Source organism: Stegostoma tigrinum, chromosome 6 (assembly GCF_030684315.1).
Source record: "Stegostoma tigrinum isolate sSteTig4 chromosome 6, sSteTig4.hap1, whole genome shotgun sequence".
Taxonomy (NCBI): Eukaryota; Metazoa; Chordata; class Chondrichthyes; order Orectolobiformes; family Stegostomatidae; genus Stegostoma; species Stegostoma tigrinum.
Window position 1 is genome coordinate 27,942,528 of NC_081359.1, and position 17,932 is coordinate 27,960,459.

The 17,932-nt window shown below is 38.1% G+C and overlaps 1 protein-coding gene across 6 annotated transcripts in view; it reads right to left on the reverse strand.

The window, feature by feature from the left end:
* mycbp2 (MYC binding protein 2) overlaps nt 1-17,932 on the reverse strand; it is a 160,096-nt gene that overhangs the window by 92,094 nt on the left and 50,070 nt on the right. For all 6 annotated transcript variants that reach the window (XM_059646500.1, XM_059646502.1, XM_059646505.1 and 3 more), the window contains exons 7-14: nt 12,690-12,761; nt 11,807-11,903; nt 11,594-11,667; nt 11,316-11,454; nt 8,799-8,875; nt 1,927-2,131; nt 683-847; nt 397-555 (exon numbers count right to left, since the gene is read on the reverse strand). In XM_059646500.1, coding sequence (XP_059502483.1) covers nt 397-555; nt 683-847; nt 1,927-2,131; nt 8,799-8,875; nt 11,316-11,454; nt 11,594-11,667; nt 11,807-11,903; nt 12,690-12,761 — 988 coding nt within the window. The remainder of the gene's footprint in view (nt 1-396; nt 556-682; nt 848-1,926; nt 2,132-8,798; nt 8,876-11,315; nt 11,455-11,593; nt 11,668-11,806; nt 11,904-12,689; nt 12,762-17,932) is intronic.

The window sequence follows — 17,932 nt, forward strand, 5'->3', positions numbered from 1 at the left end:
AATGAGGGATGACTTGATAGAAATGTCTATGGCCTTGAATGTGCTTGACAAGGTGGCCTAGGACTTGTGGGCAAGTCCAGAACAAGAGACACTGTTCTAAAGTGAGCAGTCATCCTTCTGGAACAGAGTGAGCAGATTATTTTTTCCCTGATGGTTCTAAGACTTTGAAACATTAAGTCAGAATGAGGTGGAAGCAGGGTTCTTGAATATCTCAAAGGCAAAAGTAGGCTGCTTTTCTTGCCTAACAAGAATCCAAGGTTATCAGGGTTGACATCACTGCAAAATTTCAAACACAAAGATCAATATTCAATCACTCGACACATTCCTGGTCCCACTGTTGCTTGTTTGGTGTAAATCTGAAAATAAAACTGTCTACTGCTAAAGGAATATGCTTACCTTTCCCACCTTGACAAAGTGCACCAGTCTCCCGTCCACACTGCCCTTTATTGTTCACACCAAATGTCCAAACTTCTCCATTCTTGGTCAATACACAGGCATGAGCTTTACCCATGGCTACTTGCGTCACAAAGTGACCCTTCAACTCAGTCACAAGACCTATTTATAGATTTATTTAAAATAAGTTTAAGAACATGTACTTAACCCAGTTATGGATCTTAAAAGAATGTTTATGCAGAAAGAAAAAAAAACACAAACCTTATGCGAGGCCATTTCGATTACTAACCTGAGCTGTCACAGTAAACAGCATCTTTGCCAAACATGTACAGTTCTCCCTCCTTTGTTGTGATTGCACTGCTTCCATTGTTACATGCTGTATAGACTGCTGTTTTACTTTCCATTTTGATCATTTTCTTTGGCTTATAAGGTTTTGGTTGGCGTCTGCTTTTAGCTACAACGAAATAGAAAATCGAGATCAATAGCTATACATTTCAACTGCATTAGACATTAATGATTCATTTTCTGTTGGAAAGAGAAACAATTATAGAGATAATTAACTCAAATATGGATTATGCTTTGCACTTTTTTTTTTCTAAATCTTAAATGTCTAGGCCTTCTCCAGGTACAACTGCATGAAAATATTACAACTACCTGGTGCATTCAGCTGGAAGCATGCCCTTCCCGTGGTTAAGTGCTCATGTATCAGTTTATAAACCAACATCAAATGACAAACTCCAGCAAAAAGAACGCAGCTTTCAGAACATGGGTATTTCCACCATCACTGGGAAATGGAAGGTATTCCTCTTCACAAACGGCTCTTTAAATCATTACCTTTAAAAATTGTGCCTATCATCTGATTCCTATTTGCCTATCTCCTTAGGATAGGAGTATAAGTTGAACAAACTTTGCCCTTTAAGACAGAACTCCAGATAAATTAAAAATTAAAAAAACTACAAAAAAGAGAAACCTCCGGGAAAGAGCAGCAGGACCAATGCAAAAACAGGACTTATTCTTCTACTTTTACTGTTTTAGACCAGTTAAGTTTTGCAATACATGTATTCACTTTAAAGTTGCATATATCCATTTAAAGATGGGATGGCAAAATTTTATGCATCCTTCTATTATGAAATGTGTCTTTACTGTTTGTAAAATTAGGAAATACGCAATTAAAAATATACTATAACTTGAAATTTTTAAAAATAGTATGCAGCGTTGGCTTTGGAGAATGGGATATCATTAAGCAGATACATTTGGAGCTCTTCATGAATGTGCAACGGTGGAACAGTCCTGATGGGCTGAATGACTATGTTCCTCCCAAATTCATACGTTTGTTAATCATTAGCATGTTATGAAAATCACTTCCATCATTTCTACTGTTATTCACCATTTTCTTAATTACTGTCACTCATGGCTGACCACCAGAACAACTGAACTCAATTTTTTTTTGAAGAACTAGTGCATCAATATGGCCAGCCAGAGTATTTACCTTCAGAACATGAATAAGTAAGTACACTAGTTCCAAGCTTGTACCTGATTCACCATCCTCTCCTTTACTAGCCAAGCCAGTGAAAAAAACACTTCCATCTTCAGCCACCATTAAGGCATGAGAGCCATCATGGCCCACAGAGAATTGTACAATCTTTGGTGATTTGGTGATAGGTAGTTCAACCCATTTCCCTGCAGTCGGACCTCCTTGTTTGATTCCAAGGCTCTGGTATTTTCCAGTATAATACATCTAGTGAAAAAAAAACAAAAAACGTGCTTCATTTGAAAGAATTATTCAAATGTTTACATTCTATCACACTGCATTCACATTAGAAGAATTTGTAAATCTGTTTGCAAAAGAGTAGACTTAGTAATGCTGCTGAAATATAAATGAGCATCTGTAATGCCACTTGTCATAAAAAAAAATTTCAAAACACATACTACATATTTTTCAATTAGTCAAGCCAAGGTACATTCCTGCACATTTGCTTTCGCGAATAAAAGTCAATGTTTTTGACTATTACTATCATTTTTCTTTTCCACACTGTCCTATGCTAAGATTATCAACCATTAAAAATCACAATCATAACACTAAGTTGGTACAATGTTAAATTAATTGTTTATGATCAAACTTTTATATGGTATGCATTTCAACTCGACTTATGCCAATAAAAATGGATATAGACTAGGCTCTATACCACAGTATGAAGACTAAAAGTTAGATACTTCCACTTAAATTTCAGCCTAGATTTACAGTCAATTTACCCACAGACTTTGACAGCTACTAAACTGCAAAGCAGCATAAGACGAAGGCCAACAGAGGATAACAATTGCAATGTTGGAAATTTGATTCCAAGTGGAAATCTGGTACAAAGGAGGGCAGAGGTGCCTTAACTGGGGTTCACTGCAGAAGTAAACTCTATAAAGGCAGAAATAAAAACAAATTATTGGGAAAGCTGAGGTCTCGTAGCATCTGTGGACAGAAATCAGAGTTAACGTTTTGGGTCCAATGATCCTTCTTCAGAACTGATGGCAGATACGGTGGGAGGTAGGGGGAAGTGGACCAGGAGTAGAGCGAGACAGCGGGAACACTTGGACAGACAGAACAGTGGGCAACGTTCTAGCTGAGAGTATGAACAGCTGTTAAAAGATCTGTGAGCGGCTGACAACAGGCTGTGTCTAATAGCAGACAATTTGATAAGTTCTGAGAAAGGGTCACCGGACCCGAAGCATTAACTCTTTTTTTTCTCCTCTACAGATGCTGCCAGACCTGCTGAGCTTTTCCGGCACCTTTGTTTTTGTTCCTGATTTACAGCATCCGCAGTTCTTTTGGTTCTGATTTGATAACAAGGCCATGGTGGGTCGGCGTTGAGGTAAGGACATGCAAGAGCTCACATCCTAAAGGAATTGAACTCAATATTGAGTCCAGAAAGCCCCTTAGAGAACAAAGCTGGGAAATAATAATCGAGAACCAAGAAATAGCAGAAGAGCTGAATAAATACTTTGTGTCAGTCTTCAAGTAGAATATACCAACAGCATTGCAAAATTACTAGAAACCAAAAAAAAAGTGAGGGAGACAAAGGAGGATGAAACAAATGCAATAACTATCCATAGAGAAAAGTGGTAAGGAAAATAATGGGGCTAAAGGCTGGTAGGTGCCCTGGGCCTGACGGGAAGCATCCTAGGATCTTAAGGTAACTAGAGATAGCTAATGCACTGGTAGTAATCGTTTAGAATCCTTAGATTCTGGAATAATCCCAAAAGACTAGCAAACTGCCATTGTAACACAATTTACAATGGGCAGCAGGCAAAAAGGTAACAATAGGCCAGTCAGCTTCATGTCTATTATCGGGAAAATGTTAGATTCTATTATAAAGGAATGTATAGCGGAACATTTAGAAACGTAGAAGCACAGTCAGCACAGTTTCATGAAATGGAAATCATGCCAGACAAATATATCAGATTTTTTGAGTCGGTGACATGCAAGATGAACAACGGGGAAGCAGCTGATGTAATATATTTGGATTTTCAAAAGGTGTTTGATAGTTTCCACAAATTAGGCTACTTATTAAGATAAAACCTATAGTGCTGCGTAAAACATATTAGCATGAATACAGGGTTGAGTTGAGAGGGGAGGGGGCATTTTCAGAATGGTAACATGTAACTAGTGGAGAGCCACAGGGCACAGTGCTGAGACAGCACTGTTACTTACAATATACATTAATGACTGAATGAGGCGAGTGAATGTATTTTAGTCAAGTTTGCGGATTACAAAAATAGGTGGTAAGGCAAGTGGTGAGGATCACACTAACAAATGCAGACAGGTTAAGTCAGTGGGCAAAACCTTGGCAGATAGAATATAATGTGGGGAAATGTAAGGTCAAGCACTTCAGCAGGAAGAACAAAGGAGCTGAGTTTTATTTAAATGGAGAAGAACTGCAAAAATCGAATGAACAACGATTTGGGGATCCCTGTGTATGAGCCACAAAAAGCTGCAGAATTATGAAGTTTGAGTTCTGATTAGTAGTAAATGACATTCAAAAATAGGATGATAGGCTGGAATAGCACTGTAGAAAGATAATACTCTTAAACGATGGTATTACAGTAATAGTGATGACTTTCATTCAGGAGATCATGGTATAGAATTGGTTTGTGTGACAAGAATAGTAGGGGAAAAAAGTCACTTGTGGGAATAGTCTACAGGTCCCCTAATAGTAGCTATAATGTAGAATGAAACAGACAAGAATAAATATTGGGTACTTATGATTAAATGACAATAACCCTGGGTAACATAAACCTCAGTAGCCTGCTTGAGATCGTTTCTTAGAGAAGAGCACATTGTGGAACCAATCAGGGAGCGTGTTATATTAGACTTGGTATTTTGCAGTTTGGAAAGATCAAAGAATTTCACTGATACAGCATATCCCCAGGTTCCAGTGATCATTAAAATTATTGAATTTCATATTCAATTTACTTGGGAGAAGAATGGGTCTGAGGCAGGTGTTTATATTAACTAAGGGCAACTACAGGGGCATAAAAATTGAGCCAGCTGAAGTGAACTGAGACATTTGCCTACTAATTAGATCAGAACCAGCAGCAGACATACGTGAGGATAAAGTTTATAGACATGCTCGCCGAGTCAGTGGACTTGATTGTAGACATTTCATCACCCTGCTAGTTAACATTGTCAGCGTACTTCCGGTGAAGCGTTTGTGTTCTATCCCGCTTGTTATATGCCTTGGTTTGCTGGGGTGGTTGACATCACTTCCGGTTGTTTCTCAGCAGTTTGTATATCGGGTACAGTTCAATATGTTTGTTGACAGAGTTCTGAAGTAATGCCAACCACCCCAGCAAACAGGCATACAAGTAACAAGGGTAACAGAATTAGATGCACTGGCTCAGCGAGCAAGTCCACAACCTCATCCACAATCTGAGCTACAAATCTTTTCAAAAAAACTAGGGATATTTCAGAATAATTATATTCCTTTGAAAAGAGAATTTCTAAGGGGGAAACTTTTCATCCATGGTTAGCTAAGCATGTTTAGGAATGCATCTTACGGAGGGGGGAGAAGAGCATACTATTGCATATAGATGAGAAGGGCAGACGACTGGACAGAATATAGTGAGAACAGCAGGCAATGACAAAGCGTTGATCAGGTTAATGACAGAAAGCGAGTTATAAAAGTAGAAACAGGCAGCAAGAGATATTTAAAAAAAGAAAGAAAATTGAGTGTTCATAATCTAGAGAACGAGAAGGTACAATTAACAGCAGATAGCAGGGAAATAACAGAAGGAATGAACAAACATTGTACCTCAACTTTCACTACTGAGGATACAAAAAGTAATAATTGGAAATTAGAATGTGGAAGGGAGAGAAACATGATGAAATTACTAACCATTCAGGAAGCAGTACTAAACAAACTGCTGAAGCAGCAGACTGAAAAGCACCTGTGTCATGACGGAATTCACCCTCGGGTCTTAAAAGAGTGCGCTAATGCAGTAGTACGTGCATGCAAGTGTACAGTCCTTGGATTCCCAGAAAGCATTTGACTAAGGTGCACATAAAATGTTTATTACAAGTTAGAGTATGTGGTGTAGCAGTGGTAGAAGATTGGCTGGTTGGCAGAAAAAGGTGTCATATCCTGCCAACCAGGAAAAGACAATTGGAGCTCTGTTGGTGCCTCAGCTGTTTTACGATTTTTGATGATTATTTAAATTAGGGGAGCAAAGGCATTGCAGCTAGATTTGCAGATGACACAAAGATAGGTAGGAAAGTATGTTGTGAAAAGTACATTAGGATAATGCAGAGTGATGTAGACATGGTGAGTCTGCAAATATAGAATATCATATGGGAACGTGAAGTTGGTCCCTGAAAGGAAAAATAAAAAGGCACAGAGAACAAACGTAGAATTCCAATACACAGAGGCATCAAGGTGTTCCAGCACATGAGATACAAAAGTTTGTATGGAGGAAAAGCACGTAATCAAAAAGGTGCATAATATTCCTCTTCTACTATGATGACAAATTTAATATAAATGTAATGATGTTACACTTCAGATAAACGGGGCACTGTTGAGATAATTTTGTAAATACTGTGCTTTGGCTTTCTTATTTAAGGAAGTAAGTAAATGCGTTGGAGGTTGGTCAGAAGGGATTTACTAGATCGACACCTGGGTTGTTTTATGAGCAAAGTTTGAACGAACAGGGCCCTTTCCAATGGCATTCAGAACAGTGAGGGATAACTTGACTGAAATGTACATGATCCTGAACGTTCTTGACAAGGAAAGAATAATTTCTCAGTGGACTAGAACTGTGTTAAAAGTAGATGTCATTCTTTTAGGATAGATGGAAAATGTTTCTTTCAAGTGTTGAAACTCTGCCTCAGAAGGAGTGGAGGTGGTGTCATTGAATATTTTAAAGGTGGGGATAGAACAACTGCTGAATTAGAATCTGTGGTTATTGGGAGGAGATTGGAATGTGGAATTCAAAACAAAAACAGATCAGCCCCGATCTTATGAAGTAGTAGAGTAGGTTTGTGAGGCCAAATGGCTTACGTTCACTTCTAATGTAATTATGGCGTAACACATTGTTAACTTACATTCGAATAGACAAGTCCCAATTTTATTGGACGTGGTTATTAGGTAACTAGGTAAACTTGTTAACATATTCATTCCTGCAATTTGGGTATTGCTGGCAATAACAGTCAATAACTATCTTAACTGTACTTAAGGTTGCATTCACAAGCTATCTTCTACAATTGCTGTTAGCCATGTAGTGTTGGTATACCCTCAACACTAGTAAGTAAGTAGTTCCAGAATTTTGACAGTGACAGTAAAATAATGGTGATATGTTTCCAAGTCAGGATGGAAGGAACTTGCAGTTGGTTGCAAACCCAATACACCTTGACATCTGGCAGGTAGAAGTCATAGGTTTGAATGGTGTTGTTGAAGTAGCTTTGACTTCAGACCCCTCCCTTCTTGAATGTGAATTTCTCCAAGATATAAAGAACATAGTGAAGTTAGTGAGGAAGTAGGCAACTCAGGCTGCAATCTCTCAATTTTAGATGCACAACGCTGTCCAATTTACTCAACATTGGTGAGCCCTGGTAGACTCTATCACTTTTACTACAGAATCTGGGTAATAGTGGGTACTTGCTGCAGATAACAGCTACATTAAAAAAGTTCTAAAATCTCATCCTTCTGAAAATAAGCACTAAACTAAGCCTGAAGATGAAATGTTTTCAGATCATATTGTTGCACTGTTCCAGTAACAAAGCCAGGATGTCAGGATCACTTTATTATAAGTACAACAATTGGAAACATTAATTCTGCACACCCCACCAATACCTGCTATTTCTCTTTCTCCTTCATTTCAGTTTCAAGTGTTAATGCTTCCCCTGCACCTAGCATAACTTACATTATTTCAATACTAAAAGCTATTTATACTGTTTTCCTACAGTCATCCAATTCAGATTTTAGACAAGGATACAACTTTTTAAAGAGTAATTTTCATGACAAAGTGGTTTGCAAAGGTAATATTTTAAGTAATCAAAAACCCAGGCAGACACACAGATCAGCTAACATAATTGCTGCAACACAAAGTTTCAAATAATAAATGGTCCCATTGTTTCCGCCATTTTGATGGCCCCCAGGAATACATTGTTGCGCAAAACTGAAATCTGGTGAATCTTTAGAAGCAAAAACGATGAAGCATTCAATTGAAAAAAGATACAATATCTGAACAAAATTCCAACAAATGCGCACAACAAAGGATTAGATTTCTATTCTATACCTCCCTTTTTTTTAACAATGGCTTAATGACCAGACCAAAAAGCCTCAATCCCTAAAATGGACCGTAATTGAAAAAGGGCAAATAATTTTGAACTCGTTAATTAGCTCATGTGCAGAAACATGGGCTCTCAAAGTTTTTGTAAGAGTTAAATGCCATTACATTAAAAGTTGGTATTTACACTAGTTACGTGACAAGTGTATCAAAATTTCACACAATGGTGGAACAGGTAAAGTTTAGGCTTCAAGTTAATTACGCAGAAACATGCCAGGCAAAACGAAAAGAAAACTCAACATGCTACCCAAGTACGTTCAGGAAAATAAATGCTGGTCAAGTAAGCAACATAAACGGCCAGAGGGAATAAAAAAAATTCCAGGTTGGTTGGCAACAGTAATGGATTAAGCTTCTGGCTGGCATAGACGAGTACATGATCAAATGAATTAAAACCTAAATATTAATCCTGGCTACTTTAATGCTCTCGCATGACATTTTATCCTTTTTAGTGGAGGCACTGATGCATGGATTAACACCGTACGTAAAAGCTGACAAAGCAAACTGATGCCATGACTACTTGTTAAGCTACGTTGTTGACACTAACTTTAGGTTTCAAGGATTATTTTTCTACTTACCTTTCCATTAGCAGTTTTCATTAGGGCAAACTCTCTGCCAGCTGATACAACAGCCGATTCCTCATCAAATCCTGTACCTGATGAAACACGAACATTTAAAAAGATTTCAATATATTTACATGCAGAAAATAAACATTTTTACATGCATGCAGTTAAATTCTGGAAAATGATCAGATGTTGACAGTGGCTGCAGGTATCACCATAAATTTTCATGCTGTGTATAGACAAATGAATTAACAGCCATATCCAAATATAAGCATGGTGGCCATTCAATGACACTGTCTGCGAACAGAAATTTCTAGGGACATTTCTTTTAAAAAAATAGTGTTACTCTGATATATGCGCCTTTCCAATTAGTAGTTTATCTACGGATAAACCTGTTTAAAAGTACAAACCTCAAAACAGATATAGACAGTGCTATGGTGTGGCGATTTAATTTTTCTGGTATAGTTAACAATGTGCGCTGTGAATGAGCAGTGACTGATGATGATACATGGTCAGACAGAACAAAAAAGGTTACCAATGGTACGTGAGATCAGGGTGGTGAAAATCAGCTCAGCAAGAGGAAACAGACGACACGATCAGAGTAGGGAGAAAGAGTGAAGTGCAAGGCAGAAGCTCAGGGAGCTGTGAAGTGATTTAGAGGGGAAGAGAGGGTAGTTATAAATAAGTAAATGACCTTGGGTCAGGATCCAAAGTAGAAGAAAGGAACACAGCAAGAGAATGGAGTAGAGCAAACAGAGAAAACGCAACAGCTGAAAAATTTACCAAAGTATGCTAGCATTGTGTTTGTAATCATGTTCTCTATTAAGTGGACACATTTAACTGACAATTTAAAATTTGGGAGAATTCCTTAAATAGAAGATTTCAATACAAAAATGATCTGACAGCCAATGACAAGAAGTTTAGTGAGTAACAACCTGCAATTACTCAGCTTGGAGGCAAAGCATCACCTCCCAAAGAGAGACAGATATTTTCCACTGTTGATGAGTGTAAATGACCATCATTAAAGCTAATAGCAAATAGAATTAATGGTCAAAAAAACAAGCTGAATCACCACACAAAAATTACAGCTTCAACTGCAGTCATTATGGCAACTCAAGCAAATTTTGACACTAATGCATTTTCTCACGAAGCTGGCATGACACAGAATATCTTCATCGAGACCCTCAGAAATGTTAACATCATATTCTAAATTTAAATATAAATCTTTGTCCACCCATTTTCACTAAACCAATTCATAAAATTACTGACTCCTTGCTGGAGAGCTTCACAGATGGCCCTCTGATACAGTGCCATGCGCAAAAACTACTTTCCAAATCTTATAGTCAAAATTCTGAATACAATGAAGTCTTGAAATGAGATACATACAGACTTGCCCAAACAGCAATACAAATCAAAACTGGTACTTCAGCCCAAATTCTCCATGAACCCCATTCCACACTCAGTGGTTACAATGGCAACTCATTCGGCAGCAACGTGTACTTTTAAGAGTGTTTAACATGGAAAATATGTCTGAGGTGTTTCACACAAGTGCAACCCAGCAGAAAAGAGCACCAAGTGAAAGGTGGTGATATGAGGAGCAATTAAAAAAAGGATTTTAAACTGAGCTTTAGAGAAAGACAAGGAGTTGGAATGACGGAAAAGCATTTGAACAGAACTTCACAGCTCTGAATTTAAACGAAGATTGATATCCATGGAGGGCAGAGAGCAGGGAGTTTAAGGAATACCTATTAATTTTCCCCTTCTCACCCAATTACCCTCTGCATTAATTCCTGAAATAACTAGCTTCTTTATTGGAATATATTTCACAGCACTCAACAATGCTCTACAGTACTTTAGCAAGATTTTTTTTCCCCATTCTGACTCTTCACAGACTTTGCCAGAGTTTTTTGCAGAGAAAAGATATACCCAACTGTTTTTTGCAAACTATCTCCTTACAAGTGCTCAATGATCACTCTCCTTCCCTATGAGGGGTTGGTCGCCAATCTCTCCTCATACCATTTCAATTTGTTCACAGAACAAGGACACCGCTGGTAAGGCCAGCTTTAAGTGTCTACCCTTAATTGCTATCAAGATAACTAAATCAGAATAAGGTTTAATTTTTTTTCAAAATTTACTTTCCGACTCTATTTTGGAGAGATTAAAATCATCCAGCCAGCATTAGCCACATGAAGTCTCAGTGTCAATGACAATTTAAACCTTTTTCAGAACACAAAAGGAACTAGATACAATAATGGCATGAACCATGAGGTTTTAAATGCCTAAACTCAGTGCTGAGAGGATCTGCTATCATAATGCATTATGTAGTTTATCTGTGCATCCCACCATCAAATACTTCACCCCAAATTTCGCTCATCCAAGCAATGACAATGACAATGTGGGGAAAAAAAATCAGATGGGGATGATGATTTATGATAAGTGGGCGGAAAATATTTAAAAAGAAACTGACCTAAATATTTATAAGCCATTACTTTTATTAAAAGAATTTTTAAAAAACAAAACAAGATTACTTACTAATAATGTGCAAATCTTTTTCAAGATCAAACAAGGAGAGACCACAAGCATGTAGACACTTCCTGGCTAGTTTAAGCTGCAGCTCTTGTTGGAGGACAGGCTCAGTGCTTGTTGCATATATCCGTACTACAAAACCATCCTATATAAAGGGACAGGAAACAAAGATATTGCTTAATACTACACATGAACAGAGTTGGGCAATATACATGTACACAAAAATCAAAATAATTTAATGCAAAACCGTTTGACAAACTCATTGCAACAACTAATATACTTGCATCTTTTGATGCCGTAATTTGATTGATGTATTCTCCATCTGTGAAGAGGATATTCTGTCCTTCAGCCTGGCAACCTGAAAAGAGAAATTAAATTTAAAGTCTGTATTTTAAATTTACAAGCTTAATAATGCTCCAACTATTACTTCAATATTCATATATTCCCCCCTTGAACACATGCTATTTTATCTATTGGGTTATGAATTTGTTACATACCTGGAAGATTAACTGTGCTTTCTTGTTCTAATGTTTCTGGGTTTATGGACATTGCTGTCATATTGTGATTATTTAAATCTCTGTATAGGAGACAACCCTGTTCAAATAGGGAAAAAAGGTGCAACACAGATGTTTTATCTTTTCAGCTAAAATTATTCAGTTCAAATACTACAGAAAGAATATATTTCCAAGTAGAGATAGTAGGAACTGCCAATGCTGGAGAATTTGAGTGTGAAGCTGGATGAACACAGCAGGCCAAGCAGCAGAGGAGCAGGAAAGCTGACATTTCGGATCAAGACGCTTCTGCTGTGTTCATCTAGCTAAACACCGTGTTAGCTCTACATTTCCAAGTAATGCTTCTTACTTCAGTGGAATCTCTGATTAAATATGACAACTAGTTCCATACTAAAACATCATTGCAACAACGCCTGCATATTACTTTGCCATTGTTTTCACATTTTCGTACAATATAAAACTTATTTTGTTGAAGACGCCTTCCATCATGGAATTTCCAACAACTTAAAATCTGAGGCCTAGAAACAGTACTTCATCACAACAACAACAAACTTCAAGGAAAATAACTTCGCATAAAACTGAATGGACGTTCTAATTACCAGGTCTAACTTTATCCCAAAATGCAATCACATGAAACTAAATACATATGCCAGGTTACTTTTCAATAAACAAAATTATACTGTCTACATTCCTGTTGTAGTTTCTCACTTAATAAATATAGGGTAGAACAAAAAAAGTCACTTGTTTCTCCACAAATGCCAATGAAATGCAATTGGTTGGGTGAAATATGGGTTTTACTTAACAGGATTCAGTAAGTAACAAAGCATGAGCACGTTATTCTACCGGGCTTTTTAAATGAGTAACTTACCTGTGCAAACCCCAACCACGACTTTCTATCTTTCCTGTTCCTTATGCGAGAAGTAGAGTTGTACACATGGCCCTTTTAAAAATAAACATGTTAAGGTATAGTAATTCTGTCTACATTAAAGTAAAGCCAAATATATGTACATTAAACACAAATTTAAAAGGTAGACTAAACCACTTAATTTCAACTCAATTTGAAAATATTTTTTTAAAAAAATTGAACAGCTGATCTCCAAAGGCAAAGCGCTTTCACTTTCTTTCCAGCAAATCAAAATCAATGTCGGATTTGTTCGCTTTTTCGCCTGTCATGTGAAGTCAACTTCGAATCGGGTATGAGCGCTAACCTTGGGGTTACAGAAATGCAACAGGACAGGCTGGCTCCAGTCATATCAGCATGCAATTGTCCAGGTCACAATCTTCCCCAAAAGTCCAGCTCCACTGCAGTAACACAGGCCATCACTTCCCAACATTCAAGTCAGGAAAGCATAAGCAGAAAGGCTGGAGAAATGTGAATGGATTTAGCATAAAACAGAAAGATCATCTTTTCCATTGTTGAAGAAGTTAATTTGCAGTCTCAGAATGTTTGCATACGTAGAGTCGTACAGTCACACAGCACGGAAACACACCCTTCAGTACAACTCATCTGCACCATGGAGAAGGGTATGAAAGATACAGAACGTCAGGGAAATAAATAGTGATGTCTTGAAAATTGTCCATACTACAGTGGTGGTGGTGGTACTAGACATCTTAAAACACATAAAAGTGGATACATCTCCAAGACCTGATCAGATTGATCCCAGAACTTAGCAGGTAGCCAGGGAAGTGATTGCTGGGCCCCCTTGCCGAGATAGCTGTATCACCAATAGCCACAGATGAGGTGCCAGAAGACTGAAGAATGGCTAACGTGTGCCATTATTTAAGAAAAAGTGCAAGGAAATGCCAGAGAACTACAGACTGGTGGACCTGATGTCGATGTTGGTTAAGTTGTTGGAGGAAATGCTGAGGAACAGGATTTACTTGCATTTGTAAAAAGCGATTCTGAGTAGGGGTAATCAATATAGTTTTGTGCAGGGGAAACTGTGGCTCACTTTTCAGAAGTGCCAACGAAGACTGATAAAGGCAGAGTTGTGAATATTGTCAAATGCCTTACTTAAGTCCGTATGGTATGCCGATTAGCAAGGTGGGATAACATGGAATACAGGGAGAGCTAGCCACGTGAAAGGAAATTGGCTTGAAGGTAGGAGACAGAGGGTGGTGGTGGAGGAAGGTTGTTTGTTTTCAGACAGGAGGCCTGTGATCAGTGGTGTGCTGCAAAGATCAGTGCTAGGTCCACTACTTTTTGTCAGTAATATAAATGACTTGGATGTGAATATAGGAGGTATAGTTACAAAGTTTCCTGATGACACCAAAATTGGTGGTTCAGTGTGCAGTGAAGAAAGTTACCTCAGTACAATGGGACCTTTAGCAGATGGGCCAAGGAGTACAGACGGCATTTAATTTAGACAAATGTGAGGTGCTGAGGCAAGGCAAATCAGGGTATGACTTAGACACAATGATAAGATCCTGGAGAGTATTACAAAATAGAGAGATCTTGGGCGTGCAGGTTCATAGTCCCTTGAAGGTAGGGCCACTGCTAAGTTCAAAAATCACACAAACCACGTTATAGTCTGACAGGTTTATTTGAAAACGCAAGAAGGAGCGAGGCCCCAAAAGCATGTTAGTGAAGGAGATGGTATCCAACACAGAATTTGTAAGTAAAAGATCAAAGGGTCATAGAACTGATGCAAATGTATTGAACAAGTCTAAGATGGCTGTTAAATCTTTCAGTTAGAAAGGAGGTGCAGGTTTTGATTGATTAATATGCAAATCCCAGAATTTTTTTCAAGTCACTGCCTTGAGACAATGAAAGGTTTTATCAGTATATCAGATGTAAAATCTCAGGTCAAACAATGCATTTTAGGCGTGAGGCCTGTTTAGAAGCAGTGTTTTAACTTGGAGTCAAATTGGTTTTATTTCCAAAGTATGAATTTATATATTGCCACATTGGCTGTCTACAAATTGTATGCTTTTTGAGCATAATAGCACATATCTGCAATTACAAATTCACCCCACAGATTTATGCGGGGGCAGAGGTGAGGGCGAGGGTGAGGGTGAGGGGGCGGGAGGTCTAGCAAGCAGACTTGCATCACTTTATAATCCAGACTCCAAAATGTGTTGAATCCTGGCATTGTTTTCAACGGACAACCAGAAATACGATTCAGTTACTGTGTACCAGATTTTGCACATGACATAATTATGTTGTAACGATGCAAACAAGGAGTGAGCACCTTCCACCTTTTTCTGTGTCATCTTACCACATTCTTTCCATTTTGTGCAACAAAATGTGTCAGCTCCCTCAGCTAAACAAGACATCAACTCTGCAGGAGAACAGCTACAGAATACGTTGTAAAAGACAGTTTAAAAACTCTGACAGTCTGCAGCAAGTGATATTCTGACTTATCTCCCACTGTGGCCTGCCCCAAAGAAATCTTTATCCTGCACGTGAGCCTAATAGGAAACTTATTCACTGAAAGGAAAGCAATTTATTTGCTGAAGAAAATTCAAAATTATATAGAGCTGCTGAACATGCAAATATCAAATCACAATGAAAATTAAAAATAATTTTGTAACCAAAGAATAGTTGGAATACAGCTCAGGAAGATGTTGAAAATGCGGACATTTGTTAGGTTATGACTGATGCTTTCCTCTATAAAACAAATCTTTGACAACTTGACAGGGTCCTGCCAAACACAATTATAACAAAGTCAAGTCTCAAAAAATCTGGTCCTAATTGTGAAGAACATAAATATGGAATTAATTAATAGGCCCCCAACAAGCTAGGCACACAGTTCCATATTGTGTAGTACGTGCTTTAAATCTTTGAATATTGTTTCCTGCTGTAATCCACTGATCTTTAGCATGACTGCTCAGCTTGACACATGACTTTCAGAGTGCATAAGCATTGCTAAGATCTTATGTAAAAATACATTAGTTACCATGGCAGAACCTCTATGGAAATGACAAGACTTCCCCGTTTTATCCCATTTGAACTTTTAAAAAACAGATCCTCAAGTGCACGTTAAATGGTGCTATTCAAATTAAGATTTATGCAGTGTTTACGAACAGTTTATGTAAATCTGCTGTTTATCAGATCGATAGCCTTCACACTATCATATCCTAGAATCTGCATATCCCATCAATAACATGTCCATTTAAACAGGACCTCAAAATGTCACCTTAGCTAAATAATGGCGCATAGCAACAAGCACTGAAATTCGGAGACAGACTGGAAAAGGTCTATGATTAAAAACTGCATGTAAAAATCCTTAACGATTGGTTCTATTGAAACATTTTTTGTTCTTAAAAGTGACAACTCCTAATGTGCCTCCTGAAAAGGACTAAAATCGATAACCAAATCAAAATATCCACAAGTGTTCCCTGGAGTAGAAACAGATCTAGGCATGGCTTTGTCAAAGCATAGGGCCAATGCACAAGGGCCATTCAAACTCATCTAAACAACACGCTCAACATCCACACTGCACCCAGCAGCACGAGTACAATTGGTCCTACAGTATAAATGCTTCTATCATAGTAAACCTTCTGGGCTGGTGTTTCATTCTCTAGTGCCAAGCATAAGTACCAGTGGAAGCAAAACAAAACAGAACATATACAGCATGATTGCTGCATGATTGAGCTACACTAACCTTGCCCTTCTCATTTGTGCAATCTCCCACTGCAGTGTACTAATGAGGTAAATGTAACATAGGAAACAAACTTTCCCCTAAACCTAGAGTGGAGACATAGTGGAACAAGGGGTGAGATGAAAGCATGGATGGATTTCTGGGAAAAAAGGGGATTTTAGAATTGAGATCTTGAGCACAGACAGCTAACTAAAGACAAGACCTTGCATAATCAAGTATCCTAAGGCAAGTTATAGCAGAAATTTTCAAACAAAATCCTGTCATAAAGGTACGCATTAAGAAATACCTTCGAAAGGAACATGGAGGTGTAACATTTTTAGGAGCGTATACCATGAGTTTATCATATACATGTTACACTCTTAGCAACACTCTAGAGAGATCATGTAAGATGCTCATGATGTTTTTAAATGTCCCAAAAGACAGACAATACTCAATGAGGCCAATGTAAACAGATTAAACATTACATAGCCAGTTTTATTTACGATTTGGACACAGAAGCTGAAGGATGTCAGAATAAAGAAATTACGTCTATAAAATGACTATAATGCCTTAATAAATGCTCACAAGCACTTCACAGGAGCACAACCAGACAAATCTTTAGAACCAAAAGAGATATTAGAGCACGTAAATGTAAAGTTAAAGTTGACATGATCCCAGAGGACCATAATGCTGTTCTATTATTAGAGATGGTTTTTATTATTAGACTTAGGGATGATTTAACCTGGAGAGTCATCTGCCTCAGGCAAGGGACGGGATTGAGAAAGTGGGACCTTCATGACCTTAAAAGGTGAGAAGACTGAATCCAGATGTGTCTCTGCATTGCAAACCAGCCACTTAGCTAAGCTTTTGCAAATCAGTTTAAACATGTTCCTTCTGTTTTATCAAACCCTTCAACGATTGAAAGGTTTATTAAAAAGAAACAAACTCCACTTAAAGATAGCACAGTGTGACGCTGGACAAACCCAGCGAGCCAGGCAGCATCAGAGGAGCAGGAAAGCTGACATTTTTGGTTGGGACCCTCCTTTAGGGTCCATTTCTGAAGAAGGGTCCCAACCCGAAATGTCAGCTTTCCTGCTCCTCTGATGCTGCCTGGCCTGCTATGTTCCTCCAGTTCCACACTGCTATCTCAGACTCCAGCATCGGCAGTTCTTACTATCTCTGAAACTCCAATTAAACCCTTAATGACTCTAAATCACTTGTAACATATGTAAAGACCACGTCTTTTTACTTTTCTGTATTCATGACTGCACACTGAAATAGGAAAAGGACTGTCTTAAACACAAGGACTGTTGAAGAATTGCTGCACATTTTTAAAAGCAAGTTACCTGCTTTTACATAGTTTCTTATCCAAGCAGTAGTGCAAGTCTGGTTATGGACAAATGGGGGCCCAGGGGCTGTCTACAAGTGAAGATCTGGCCAGCAACTAGGAGACAGTCCATGAATCAGTTGATCAATTACCAATGATAAAGGTCTACTACCTACCAATGTCTGAAGAGACTGGTTCCCA